The 13,645-nt window shown below is 37.4% G+C and overlaps 2 protein-coding genes across 5 annotated transcripts; one reads left to right on the forward strand and one right to left on the reverse strand.

Annotated features, from left to right (window-relative positions):
• The first annotated feature begins 2,780 nt into the window (after positions 1-2,780).
• LOC125192176 (ubiquitin-like-specific protease ESD4) lies at positions 2,781-7,395 on the forward strand. Of its 3 annotated transcripts, none has more exons than XM_089069677.1 (9): positions 2,782-3,906; positions 3,990-4,069; positions 4,149-4,242; positions 4,332-4,430; positions 4,619-4,708; positions 4,822-4,941; positions 5,757-5,860; positions 6,257-6,329; positions 6,982-7,395. In XM_089069677.1, the coding sequence occupies exons 1-9, from the start codon at positions 3,106-3,108 to the stop codon at positions 7,051-7,053; spliced, it is 1,533 nt and encodes a 510-aa protein (XP_088925803.1). In that variant the 5' UTR covers positions 2,782-3,105; the 3' UTR covers positions 7,054-7,395. The 3 variants fall into 3 exon arrangements, with proteins under 3 accessions (XP_047945641.1, XP_088925803.1, XP_047945640.1); XM_048089683.2 differs by having other exon boundaries at positions 2,784-3,906; positions 6,792-6,989; XM_048089684.2 differs by lacking the exons at positions 6,257-6,329; positions 6,982-7,395 and having other exon boundaries at positions 2,781-3,906; positions 5,745-5,862.
• A 220-nt stretch (positions 7,396-7,615) lies between these two features.
• On the reverse strand, positions 7,616-13,589 carry LOC125192175 (kinesin-like protein KIN-13A). Of its 2 annotated transcripts, XM_048089681.2 has the most exons (14): positions 13,403-13,589; positions 13,154-13,299; positions 12,777-13,033; positions 12,211-12,438; positions 11,924-12,112; positions 11,711-11,815; positions 11,480-11,557; positions 11,299-11,380; positions 10,204-10,366; positions 9,606-9,944; positions 9,096-9,314; positions 8,416-9,013; positions 8,252-8,317; positions 7,616-8,120 (listed from the first exon to the last, which is right to left on the reverse strand). In XM_048089681.2, exons 3-14 carry the CDS (start codon positions 12,987-12,989, stop codon positions 7,938-7,940), a joined length of 2,463 nt encoding a protein of 820 aa, XP_047945638.2. In that variant the 5' UTR covers positions 12,990-13,033; positions 13,154-13,299; positions 13,403-13,589; the 3' UTR covers positions 7,616-7,937. The 2 variants fall into 2 exon arrangements, with proteins under 2 accessions (XP_047945638.2, XP_047945637.2); XM_048089680.2 differs by lacking the exon at positions 13,154-13,299.
• Between the last annotated feature and the right edge of the window lie 56 nt (positions 13,590-13,645).

Raw genomic sequence — 13,645 nt, forward strand, 5'->3', positions numbered from 1 at the left:
AAAAATGTCAAAATTTCAAGACTTACAATGAAGTGTCTTAAGATGCGATTGACACAGTATAATGATTAATGGCCTCTCAAAAATGTAAAAATTCAAGACTACAATCACAAGATTAGAAGAATTTGAGAGAGGAGGAGAGCGGAAACAGTGGGAGATCAATATAGACCACAGCTCGGCGTCATCATGAAATGGAAGAAGAGTTGTCGTCGCCCCCGTCGGGAGAGAAAGAATAGAGACAAGAGAGGAAAACCACGAAATAAAAATGGGTAAGCCCTAATTGCTAATTGAATTTGAGTTGGTCAAAATCGGATAATAGTTGATACTCGAATTTACAGAAAAATCACTATTTGAACACGAACCCATTATCTGATTTTTCGGGTATCGGGTGCCCAAAACCCAATAATTTTCAGGTCGTATCGGGTTTACCCGATACAAGATAACTGAATTGACAATCCTAATTGTGGGGGTGTGAAATGGTTGTTTTCTTTTGTCTTGTTTGGCTATTGATTCTTCATGTCATTTTTAAAATGTGAAATTGAAATCTATATTCGACTTTATATTGCATAATACAAAGCTTTTGAGATATTGCGCATCATTAGTTTCTAGATTTTTTTGGGTGGCTATAGAATATTTCAACCTAAAAAAGATCGATTGCAGTTTGGTGGATTACCATGCATCGCTCAAGGGTCGCTACACGTGTAACTTCAAAATTCCAAATATTCATTATGTGTGTTAAATCTTATATGGTGAGACAATGTATCATGGTAATCCTCGCAATGTTTCATTCAGACATATATGCAATTTTATATAATTATAATTTCGATAGATGTAGACAACTTGAGTCAAGATCATCCCATTCATTTGATTAAAGATGATAGTACAATTTATTTTCCTATTTCGCATATACGGATAATGAGAGACAAGTTAATATTTTGCTAGGAAGTGATATCGAGATAATGAGAGACAAGTTAATGTTTTGCTAGGAAGTGATATTGAGTTGCCTTGAATGTTAGTGAAACAAAAACCAAATATGGAAACGTATGTGGAAATCAATATGCCCTCGAACTCAAAGTAAATTTGAGAGGCGGAAACTGAAGACTAGAGCACGATGTGATGTAGTACTATATCACAACATGCCACCCGAGGGTGAGATATTGGATAATTGTGAAGACGAGGAGAACATGATATGCATAAATATATTTCCTCCATCCATGAAATAATGTCCCAATTTGCTATTTTGGGATGTCCCAATTTGCTATTTTGGAATGTCCACAATTTAAAATCTCACCTGTGGACTTCACACTCCACATTCTACTAGTATAAAACTCATACTTCGTTCCACAATAAGAGTCACACTTTATTATTTTGGTTTGTCCCACAATAAGGGTCATACTTTATTTTTACCAACTATTCTTTATATTTCTTAAAACTCATGCTCACAATAAGAGTGACTTTTATTGTGGGACGAAGAGAGTAGTATATAAAAGTGGGACCTACATTTTATTAACTCTTTTCATCACTTTTGTTTACATTTTTTAAAACCCATGCATGCACGTTAAAATGAGACAATAAAATCGTAGACGGATGGAGTACTTTGGTATCATGCCTTGAGAGTTACGTGGTTGCATTGCAGAGGTGCCATAAATGGATGGGTTGTTGAGAGTGTGAACAGATCGGGAATCCTCGTTCAAGAACCATGATGTGGGTATCACTAACCTATCCCCTATCCACAAAGAGTCTGATACTACGGAGATAGACATGACGATGGGAAGAACAGGCGCGGATGAAGAAGAGAGAACAAAGGAGTTCGAGACAGTGGAGCGAGAGGAGCTTGCGTTGATGGTGTGACGACCAGTTCACGCTCACAGTCGTCCGGAGAAATATGGAGATTGTGTCTCACGTTAGAATTGGTTATTAGTTATTATTATTAATATTTTTCCTTTTTGAATTATTTCCTTTTTAATTTATTTTATTAAACCATTATGTCTAGCATAATTATAAGCTCTTTTCTGAGTTTTCTTTATTGACTTTTTTCTCGGATCGCATTAGAGAGTTGAATTGATAGGACTTGGGGTCCCATCGTTGAGAATTGAGCACCTGTTTTGTGAATGTGGAACGGAAAAGATAAACCTAGCGGCAAGCTAGGGTTGAGAAAACTAGGGTTTACGAGAAAAGATTTGTTTCTTATTTCTCGATGATTTTTGATTCTCTAGTGAACTCTTTATATATAGAATTGGACCCTGATTGATTCAACTCTGCTATTCGGGAATGAATCAAGAAGAAAATCTGAAAAGATTTAATAAATCAAAACTAAGTAATTGTTCGAAAAGTAAGGAAATAAAACATTAAAATAAAATAGATTCCAATTCCAATCCAATGAGATATATGAAATCCTTGAACTTGGCGGGCCTCGGCGCATTCCTCTTCGGATGTTCCTTCCTTGTTTGCGATGGGATCATCCGCTTTCTCTCTCACCCTCTTGCCGGTTCGTCTTCCTTGCATGCTGTGGCTGGTTCCTCCTTGTGCGTCTGCATGGCTATCTCGGTAGAATTCCCTATCATGAATTCACCCTAGTGTTCTTAGATTATAAACGGACTTCTTGTTATTGCTTGATTTACACTCAAGAAATAATAGAGTACCTATCATGACTTAATTTCTTACTACATTAGTATTCATTTTTAAATATGAGTACGAAGTAATTTAATCTCGATTTTAATTGTGATTTTAAATAAATAAACTCTAGCAACCGAAAAGGCGATGAATTATTTACTTCATCTCATCATCTGAGATGCTGAGTGCAATATCACTATTTATGTTTAACAAATCATTTTAAAGTTTATAATTCCAAATCCCTTTTCGTAGCTATTTCCATAAGCCAAATCCTTCGTCGATTGCTCGCAAAATCTTGAAATTAGTTGCTTGCCAGCGAACCTCTCCCTTAAAAACCCTAATTCGCCTCAAATCCGCGACAATTTTCCGATCAATCTCATCTCGTGCACACCCTTTTTTCCCAAATTCAAAAGCCTCACGCCGATTTTACCGCAAAATACCGAACGTTTCGATGATTCAACGGCTGGGGTTTTCACCTGCGTAGTTGCTTGGATAATGGGGGCTCTAACCAGCAACAGGAAGCGAGGAGACGATTACTTCAAAAACCTTTTGTTTGATCAATCGCACGGCCACATCTCAAAAAAACCGAAGCTTTCAGCTTCGATGAGTCAAACTAAGGAGGATACTAATCGGGCGGCGGCGGCGAACTCGTTTGCTGCCAGAATTGCTCAGTATCCGGATAGGAAATTGGGGTTTCCGAGAAAAGTTCACGCCCCAGTTAACCATAGATTTGGAAGTTCTTCTTCTAAGAATACTGTATCTGCTGCTGTTGGTTCTAGGGAATCCCCATCTGATCAAATGGGGAAATTTAGTTTTCTCTCGCGGCTTTTAAACTTGGAAAAACTGAAGGACTCGGCATTTAGATCTATCAGGCATATCATTCCAGTGAAACAGAAAGAGAAGGAGGTGATTGAGCTTGATAGCAGCGAAGACCAGGATTGTGATGCTGTCTCTGATGATTCTAGCATAGAAGAGGTGGAGATTGTGGATTCCCAGGAGAGAAGGTGGAACGGGGGAGAATGGGTTGTGGAGAAAGAAGTGCGGTCTTTAGATTCTTCTGTGGTCACTGATGTTAGCAACGCGGCAAAGGTTGATGATTTGAAGAATAATGGATTGTCGTTGTTGGACCGAATGACTGATGATTCGGAGGTGCCACTGTATAAGAGATGGTATGATAATACAAAGAAAAGCGATGCTAAGCTTGCCCACATAAGTTTTAATATAGATTTACAAGAAAAGAGGGCTCAAGGGTTGCAGTTATTGCGGCCTCCAAAGAAAGAAGAGCCTATTAAGAAGGTGGGCTTTGGTTTTACCGTTCTATCATTTGTGAAATTGCATATTTAGTCATATGTTTTTAATTAGGTTGTACTTACTTGTAGGATGTGACTGAGGAGTGCTTCGTGCCTCTTACTCGTGACGAAAAGGATGAGGTTTCTCGTGCCTTGTCTAATTCCTACAGGTTGTTATTCCTCTCCTATTGAACTGGATGTCTTTCATGTGCTTTTTACTAGAATCTTATATTTGTTCGGTATTTGCAGGAGAAAAGTTTTGGCCACTCATGTGAATTCAGGCATTGATATTTCTGGAGAAATACTACAATGTTTGAGGCCCGGAGCATGGCTTAATGATGAAGTGATTTTTGCTGCATTTTTTTGCATGAATTTCATAAGACTTGGTGGAGATACGCCGAGGCTGTGATTAAATATATTCTTGTATTGCAGGTCATTAATGTGTATCTTGAGCTGTTGAAAGAAAGGGAAAATAGGGCGCCAGAGAAGTTTCTGAAGTGCCATTTCTTTAATACCTTCTTCTACAAGAAGGTTTGCTCATCGCTCATGGATCCATTCTTTAGTACCATGTCCCATTTATTAAATTGTTAGCTTGACATACCTAATGCACGTTATAGTTTCTCTTCCACGAAGATTACACTTACTGCCCCTAAAATTTAGAAGTGCGATTCTAAGTCTAATTATCTAAAGCCTTGTATTGTCACTTGGTGCTTTCTCAGCTCAATGGTCGGGGTGGCTACAATTTTCAATCAGTTCGAAGATGGACTACACAGAGAAAGCTCGGATATAGTCTTTTAGAGTGTGACAAAGTATGTTTCTGGGAATTTTCATTTCATTATAAGCTTTTTACTTTTATTTGTCAAAGTCTCTCCTTATCCCTTTGAATTAATTCATTCATGGTGCTGTTACTTAATTTTCTTAGATTTTTGTGCCTATCCACAAAGAAGTCCATTGGTGTCTGGCAGTAATCAACAAAAAGGATGAAAAGTTTCAGTATCTTGATTCGCTTGGTGGTCATGATTATCAAGTTCTGAATGCACTGGTACGCTTAATTCCTTATTAAGCTGGCTGAACTTAATTTCTGTATGTTAGTTTATAGCTTATTTTCGTTTTTCTACAAGTTCAGCTGTCTGTAGTTCATGCTAGATCTATTATACATGCATATGTGGGATATTTTTTTGCTCTCTTGTATTATATATCTGTTCTATCACTGTCTCAAAATAGCTTTGACGTTTGTAAGTAGCAGTTATGGGAAAAATAAGGAGAGAAAGGAAGGAGGGAGAAAGGGGAAATGAATTAATTGATGCATTAAAGGTGGAATAGATAGGTGTTGTAAAATTGAACTCTGGTTGTTGCACCTATTGAATATATATCATGAAAGCTATTATGCATATTTGTATTTTGTCATATTTATGTTTAACTTTTTCCGCAAAATCTGTTTCCATATAATTTTATTCACTGTATATATAATTAAGAAGTCTTGCAATCTTAATTGCATTCACCACACTCCCACTCCCACTCCCACTCCCTCATTCTATTACTTAGGTCAGGACTCATCTAATCTATTTTTCTTTTTTTTTTTTCGGTGGGGGAGAGGAGGAACTGTACGTGTAAGATCACAATACTGTAATTTATATAACAACTCTTTTGAGAGTGGAGCAGTATCCATCCAATTTGCTGGGAAAATAATCCATTTATGTTACATCATCATTTTGGAACTATAGTCTTCGGTTGCTCTCTGAGGATTGCATCCCATGTTGCGTGGCATTTAAGCTACATAATCGATTTGTTCATAGTTTTTTCTGGTTTCTGTAGTTTTTTGCTATGGCATGACTCTTTTTGAAGTTATAAATGTAGGCCAAGTATTTTATGGATGAGGTGAAGGACAAGTCTGGAAAGGATATTGATCTTAACTCATGGGAGAAAGAATTCGTCACAGAACTTCCAGAGCAGTTAAATGGGTAACTTGTGAAACTTTGAAGTGTCTTAGTTTTTGTGATTGTGAATGTGAAAGCTTGAAAATATATTGGCAAATAAGAGAACAAATTGATATAGCTGAACTAATGTGAAATTGAACTAGCAATTCTTGAATTAATCTGTCAAAAGTAGTCCTCCCTTGTCCCCCCATACCAATTATTATATACTCAGATATCTGTTATTCTGTTTTTTCATCATCAATATTTTGCATGGTGTTATGCTATTGGTGAAGGTACGGTGAAATAGGGTAAAAGCTTTGCTGTATAAACTTCTGAAACTTTGTGGCTCTGTGCACATATAACGAAACAAGATTATTTTTTTACTTAGTTGATGAATAATGTAATTTTTTTTCATTATTATGATAAATTGCTCGTGGACAGGTTTGATTGTGGTGTGTTCATGATTAAATATGCCGACTTCTATAGCAGGGATATTGGACTTTGCTTTAGCCAGGTAAACACTTCAGTGTAGCTTGTAAAAGAAGCTCCATATTTGCCTGCTTTTCATCTTGTCTGTGCCTGACATCTGCCTAGTGGCATACATAGTACTGATATTTAATTGCTACGAAGATAATGACACAATTTATATGATTCATCTGCATCATATTCCTGCGCGTCAAATTGGGCTTTCCTCAGATACATTTTCAAGAAGTGAGCTTATTATTGTTTACCCTTGTTTTGAAAAGTGTTTTCTCATCTGTCATATTAACATAAAATTCATCACATTTCTTTCCTTTCCTTGGCCACTGTGTAGCAGTTCACTTCAATTTTTGTGTGGAAATGTACTTAGTGTCCTCCAAAATTGAACTTTCCTCAAGGAATGAGTAGAGCGCTTGCAAGTCACCTTGTTATGTCATGTCTATTTTTAAAATTTTAAGCGTAACTGAGGTTGATTTGATTGTTTTTTTGGCAATAGGATGATATGCCATATTTTAGGCAGAGGACAGCGAAGGAGATTTTGAAATTGAGAGCAGACTGATGAACAGAGATCTGTTAGATGAGAATGATAGAAATTGGATTATCATATTGTAAGATGTGCTTTCTGTAAAGTACAAAGATGGAGTTCACATTGGGGTGATACATCCTTGCAAATTCAAACCCTGCAGTTGCTGAAGTTGCCAGCCTCTTTCATCAAACTTGCTTGTAAGCTTCAGCGAAAGCACCGAAACTGTACATGAATACAAGTGTTGAGCAACATGGCTTGATGGTCACCTGGTTGATTATAAATAGTCGATCATCAGATTATAAGTTCATAACCATAGCCCATTCCTGAGTTGGTCTAGAAGATCTACTAATTCTTTTTTTTAATTTTACTACAGTGATGATTCGATGCGGTTTTTATTTCATGTAATGTGTCCATAGTAATTTTGCAGTTTAGCTATCAGATTTTGTTTTTTTTGGTGGGGCTAAGTCTCTGATATGTCTTAGTCTTGAGTGTTTAACTTTACTCAGGAAATGTAACTCCATGTTTGATAAAAATTGACGCGGTTAATGGAGATTTTTCGTGTAGATTTGCGTGACTTGCCTGAGTCTTGAATTCTATTTGTTGCATGTACTATTTTTGTCGTGGATATATCTTAATATACAAAAACACGAGGAAACAAATGCAGCTATTGAAATTTATTGAGTAGAAGCATGTTGAAATTCCATCCATTGAACTATTGAAGATTGGTAATGAAAATGGATCGAATGCAAACGACGAAATACAAACAAACAAATGTAAAATAGAAGAAAGGAAGATACATTTCCAAAAGAATTTCATTATAAAATATTGAATTCATAACATACTGGAACTCGAAGAAATGTACAAATTTGCTTAGCATTAGATGTGCGACAGTTGCAGCACTAATTGCACACTGATGTGATGCAAATTGACTACCGTTAGTTTCACAATAGATTTCTTCAACAGTTCTTAGCATTTTATCTAAGTCGCTTTCTTCTGCTTCACAAATACAAACCTCATCTGGACGAATCGTATGTATAGTTGACAGTAAAGGTAGGCTGTAGTCGGTACAATAAACAAGAACAAACGTAAGATTCCTGGGCCTCCGTTACTGTTGCTTCAGCGGGGTACCCTTTTACGACTCAATATTTCCTGCTCCCTTAGCCTGTTCTGGAACCTGGCAAGGCGAGCTTGAAGGCTGACGAGGCTAGCTGCTTTGCGTGATAGCACAAAACTCAGTTGCGTCACATAGTTGTCGATATGGGAGCCTGGTTGATCCACTTCCGCTAATAGTTTCATTTCCTGCCACACAAAGCAAACAAGAAGTAGCTATCTTGGTATCACTGCTTAAAAATGAAAATATATCAATACAATTTTTTTTTAAAAAAAGGATTCAGATTGACATCAAAGAAAGAAGAGAGCACGACTATTACTTCACGAACTATCTCCATAGTATCTTCAATCTCCTTGCGGTGGGCTGTAATGAGGGCCGCTTCTTCCTGTATTCACAAAATAATAAGCAACATAATCAAAGATGAGTTTATAAATGTTTGATGCAAGAACCTCATCATGTATCGCGAGAGACTCTAGAGCCAACCTCGAGTATCTCATTAATACTTTCATCACGAGGCTGCTCAGGTTCAGGCTTAGCAACAGGGTTATTTGCATTAGAGGTGTTGATATTTTGTTGCTTATAACTGGTGGGTGACATTATATCCATATTGTCGAAGTCCCTTCTTATTTCAAGCCCCTGCTTTTCGAGCCTATCATTTCTGTAAGCTTTTTGCCGAGGTGGAGATATTTTCTGCACCTTCTCGTCTACATCATTCGAACTCTGAGTGTATCCAGCAGAAGATGTCTTCTGACTGGTAGAACCCCTCAAAGAATTTCTAACATCAAACCGTTCCTTTTCCATACCAACCACCCCGCTCTCATCACGGCCATTTATGCTAAAATTGGAAGAGAAATTGGAAGGCAGTTTTTCTTCCTCAGTGGAAAAATTATAAGATGAAGTTTCCTTCTCCAAAACTCTTCTACTTGTATCCATTAATTTAGATTCTTGATGTTGCTCATAAAAATCCTCTGCCTCAGCAGCAGCAGATGAAGCTGTAGCTGATGAAGATTCCTTGACGTTTGATGGCAATAAACTAGATTGATCTTTCCTTGGGTTCCCACTTTTTGAAAGACTTTTAACCCTGTCAGACGACGACGATTTGTTAGCTTTGGGTCACACTGATAAGAGGATGAATGACAGCACCGGCCCAGGGGGGGACTCACCTATCAGCATATCTCAAAGTGTTGAGTGTATGCTCGCATGAACCAGCATTTGGAGAAATGCAAGAGATCATAACAGTCCTTGAGTTGCCCACAAAGGAGTCACGAAGAACCTCAGTAAGCTTGCTTCCTCGGAATGGGATGTGAATCTGGTCATTGTCAAGAGCACGAATGCATTCCTTGAGTGCCAGTAAACTTTTATTGATTTCTGCCCCTTCAATCCTGTACAGGAACAAAGACATAATCTGAATAAAAAACATCACCAAATCCTGTAATAATAGGATGATCTTAGAAAAGAAATTTTGTACAACAAAACAAACATGTCAGTGAAAGTGTAGGAGTATCAAATTAACTATACTTGCAGCAAGTAAAAGACACTCGTCAAAGGAACATCAGAAGTAATGTAAACTGAGAAACCTGTCGGTAAAAGTGGAAAAAATTACACTTGGGCAGCATAAACAAGTGCATGTAAAAAGCACGGAAGCACCTGCTGGTAACAGCAGAAATTAATACCGTGTTTGTCGATCATTATCTGTAGTGTCAGCACCCCTCTCACTACCAGCAAGATCAATAAAAGAAATCTTGCCTACAACCTTCCCAACCCTGGATTCATTTCCATCATTATTGTAATTATTCCTCCTAGATTCTTTCACCTCAGGATGCTTCTTCACAACCAGTTGCAAAATAGCATGGGATCTCGAAGACTCCTCATTAGCACCTGTAGAACCGGTGCTTCTAGAGGAATTTCCCCTCTCAATATATTCTTTTACAATAGCCACATCAGAGACTTCAAATTCCTGCAGTCCAACAATGCAGACTTGTTGTCTGCCATCTTCTCTCATGCATAGTTTCCTACATAAGAAGAATCCAAAATCAATCAACATTTTGATTTTAAGAAAGTTAAGTAATGAGGATATATTATGTATACTTGGTGATCATTTTTTATTATTTTTTGGATATGAGGCTAAGCTAATTTCATCAAGGGTCACTTTGTCATATTGTCTACAACAGAAGCATTTCTCATGGATAATTAATTTAGGAATGGTTTCTCAGAAAAAATTTAAAAAGATTCACTACTCCAATTCAAGTAATACCAAGTAAGAGTATTAACTTCCTATCGCTCAGAAGATCATAAAGTTTTCCTCCATATATCTCAAAATAGCTTAGCCACAGCTTGAATCTTTGATTACGATAAACTGGCTGGTGCAGCAATCTCACAAGGTGTTCTGCTGCTCTAAGAGGTAGTGGCTGCATGGTGTATGTCTTGCCACTTCCTGGTAAAATGGGAGACAAAGATTTGTTATCTACCGGTATTTATAGGATCTATATTACAGAAACAGGTAAACATTCAGCTAAGCAGACATAAATAGATTCAGAAAGTTCAGTGTTTCCACAACTGGAAAGCTCATCTAAACTAAAATGATTTTTAGAAAGAAATGTTCCAAAGTTCTAATCATATAGATTTAAATTCAAATATATACAAATGATTGCTTACACCAATTATTACAAGTACAAATAATGCATAGTTAATATTCCATTCGTTATTATAACAGTAGCACAAACACAGATTTTTACAAATAACTATCTTAATGCCATAGAATGCATAAAACTGCGACAAGAGCTTGGCGCAAAATGGACCATACTTGAATAAGACATCTTAGGATAATATAATAGTCTAGAATTGGATCGTCCACGCATATTTCTTATGGAGATTTATACACTAAAGCATTCTTCCTAACTCATCAAACAAATCCTTCTTCCCCCAAGCCCCTAAAATTGTGTTTCCTAATATTTCGTCCAAAAACAACAAAAGTAACAGCTGGAGCTGTTGGGCCTTGCCAGTTTTTTGAAACTTTTTGCAGCTTTGTTTACATGTTAGTTGAAACAAAGACAAACTAAATGACCTTAAGAGAACCCCACATTACATTTGGAATCCTGCACATACACCAATTATCCACGATCAATGAACTTTCACATGCATTAACAATAATGCAATATTACGAAGAACACCAGTATGATTTGAGAAGGTCTTATATACAGCAGTATAAATATACAGTATGACTGACACAAAAATAGGTAATTAAGCTAGACTGCATCCAGAAGAATGTCTAAACAATGGGATAAAATGGTGACTAAACTAGTCAATCACACAAAGGCATCACAAACTTGTATAAATGCATTCCTAGATCAGTGCGAATGGACACACCTGTCTGACCATATGCAAAACATGTTGCTTTCGTACGTTGAAAAATGGTAGGAATTATTGGTTCGACAGTCTTGCGGTATACCTACGTAGACATGTAAGAAGAATCTTAGTGGATGTAACAAATTTTCGTCCCAGGCTCCCAGCTTCGAGCAAGGGTTTTCATCGAAGAATATATTGTTACCTCATCATTTGACACTTGCTCATCCAGGACAGCATCGAAACAAAACTCGTGCTTCTCTATGTATGCAGTCAAATCAACCTTCACCATAGCTCTCAACAGTGAGTTCCCAATGTCACAAAGTTAAAAATAAATAAATAAACCATCAACCATAACCCCAGGATTCTAACTAACCAGCACCAACATAAAAAGTAAAGTATAATAATGTCTCAAGATGCCAAAACATTTCCAAACCTTTAACTTGGGTTCATGGACTGTTAAATAGGCATCATCATACACGGCCACAACATCATCCTCTTTGCGAGCAAGTTCCTTCTTGTTTAATGGCCTCTTACGAACCTTAAATCAAAAGAAAAACACACACTTTATATTTGATAGTGAGTAAAGTTAGTGCACCAAATAGCACAATTGTAGGTAATCCAAAATAACCAGAGATACTTAGCATACCACAACTTTTATCTTAGCCACATTATTTTCCCTTGTGCTCAATTCTTTTTCATTAAAAGACCCGATAGGGGCTTCTGCATCCATCTGTACCCTTTGCTGCCTGTTGGCTACCCCAACAATATCAGTTTCAAAGGCTTTGGTCACAGCAGGCATGAAAGGAGATGGGTCAAATGGCTCTGGGATAACATGCTGAAAATAAGTAAATGAAATTGTTCACTACTAAGTAGATATATATAGTTACAACTATAAGAAGAAATTTTTTAAAGTCAACATTAAGTGTAGCATACATCAGATAAGAGCTCTGTGTCATCCATAGAATGTAAGTCCAAAAGTCCAGCTCCAAAATCGCCCCTGAACTCGGGAGAGTAATACCCTTCTGTTGGAGTAAATGCACCTGAACTCTGGGCAGTTGGGGTTAGGGTATAAGGCTCCGAAACAGTTTCACCATTGAAGTTGAGATTCCTCATTAATTTGAAGAGCCTCTGTTTCTCTTCTGCAGATTGAGGTCCATAGCCCTTCATACACCATCAGATCTCCCAATTAATTGTAAACACAAGCCCAATATACACAGATTGTTATCAATACATTAATTAACACAATCCCAGGAGCATCCTTAACAGAATAAGGAGTGCTGATGTTAACGTATGGTTTTAATCTACACTCAATGGTGCAAGCAAAATGAATTCAACCAGAATTCTATAATGCAACTTCAGCGCAGTGCCACTAATCCCATACAAAAAGTTTCAGCAACCGATGCCCAAGCTCCTGGTTTTCCACATCCACACACTTTCGGGAGGAAACCCATAGCTAAATCGAAAATGAGCAAACATTATTCAAAATAAATAATCTTCACCTGCATCAGGAGGTTAGGGAGCTGGCGGTGATCAACTGCATTGGACGACATTGGAGAGGCCAGATGCTGCAATCCAGCAGATTGCAGCCACCGCGCCATCACCGCATCCCCCGCATCTCCGCCGGACACCCCTGGTCCTGCATTATCATAGAGAGTGGTGGCCGCCGCCGCCGCCGCGCTGCTCTGCTGCATCTGGCCAGCAACGTGGCGCATCGATCTCTTTTGCGGAGCCAATTTTTAAGATCTAGTTTTCCACACTTCAATCAAATAAATACAACAAAATTCCAGAAATCAATAACAGTAGATGATCCAACCACAAAAACATCATCGAGAAAACGAATTTAACAACAAAGTGGCACAAAATGTAGAAATCATACGAAGAATGGGAAATCGGAACCAACAGCCAACACATCAACGCGCTCCGCACAAGGAAAAAAAAAACAAAAACAAAAAAAACAGTTCAATTCCAATCCCCTTAATTTGCGCTATAAATTCCCCAATTCACAGCGTCTACGATGTTATCCTACAAAGATCATAACCGAAACAAAAAAATTGCATTTCCATAAGAATTACACAAAATTCAAGCAATGCGATGGATAAAACAAAACAAATCGGCAGAATCCTACCTGAAACAAAATCAATAGAACACGGAATGCAGACGGATCTGAGAGTTCTATCAAGAAACATTAAAACAAATATTTTTGGGCGGAATTTCGTGCAGATTTCTGAGATTGCTTGAGAGTGGAACGGAGCGTCTATATATGATGATTATATATTTAAATTGTATATCTACATTGCTTTCTTTTACTGTTGGCGGATAAATTATTCATCATTGAATTTTTTGGATAATATATACACAGATATACGTA

The sequence above is a fragment of the Salvia hispanica genome, chromosome 4 (assembly GCF_029641045.1).
Source record: "Salvia hispanica isolate PSC_SH4W2 chromosome 4, Shi_PSC_v1, whole genome shotgun sequence".
Lineage (NCBI taxonomy): Eukaryota > Viridiplantae > Streptophyta > Magnoliopsida > Lamiales > Lamiaceae > Salvia > Salvia hispanica.

Bases quoted from the DNA above. Each gene is read 5' to 3' on its own strand.
- LOC125192176 (XM_089069677.1), top strand. From the start codon at position 3,106: ATGGGGGCTCTAACCAGCAACAGGAAGCGAGGAGACGATTACTTCAAA. The intron at 4,431-4,618 runs GTTTGCTCATCG...GTGCTTTCTCAG, and splicing joins ATACCTTCTTCTACAAGAAG to CTCAATGGTCGGGGTGGCTA. The intron at 4,709-4,821 runs GTATGTTTCTGG...TAATTTTCTTAG, and splicing joins GTCTTTTAGAGTGTGACAAA to ATTTTTGTGCCTATCCACAA.
- LOC125192175 (XM_048089680.2), bottom strand. From the start codon at position 12,989: ATGCGCCACGTTGCTGGCCAGATGCAGCAGAGCAGCGCGGCGGCGGCG. The intron at 12,439-12,776 runs GTGAAGATTATT...TGGTGTATGAAG, and splicing joins TCCCTAACCTCCTGATGCAG to GGCTATGGACCTCAATCTGC. The intron at 11,816-11,923 runs GTATGCTAAGTA...TTTTGATTTAAG, and splicing joins TGGCTAAGATAAAAGTTGTG to GTTCGTAAGAGGCCATTAAA.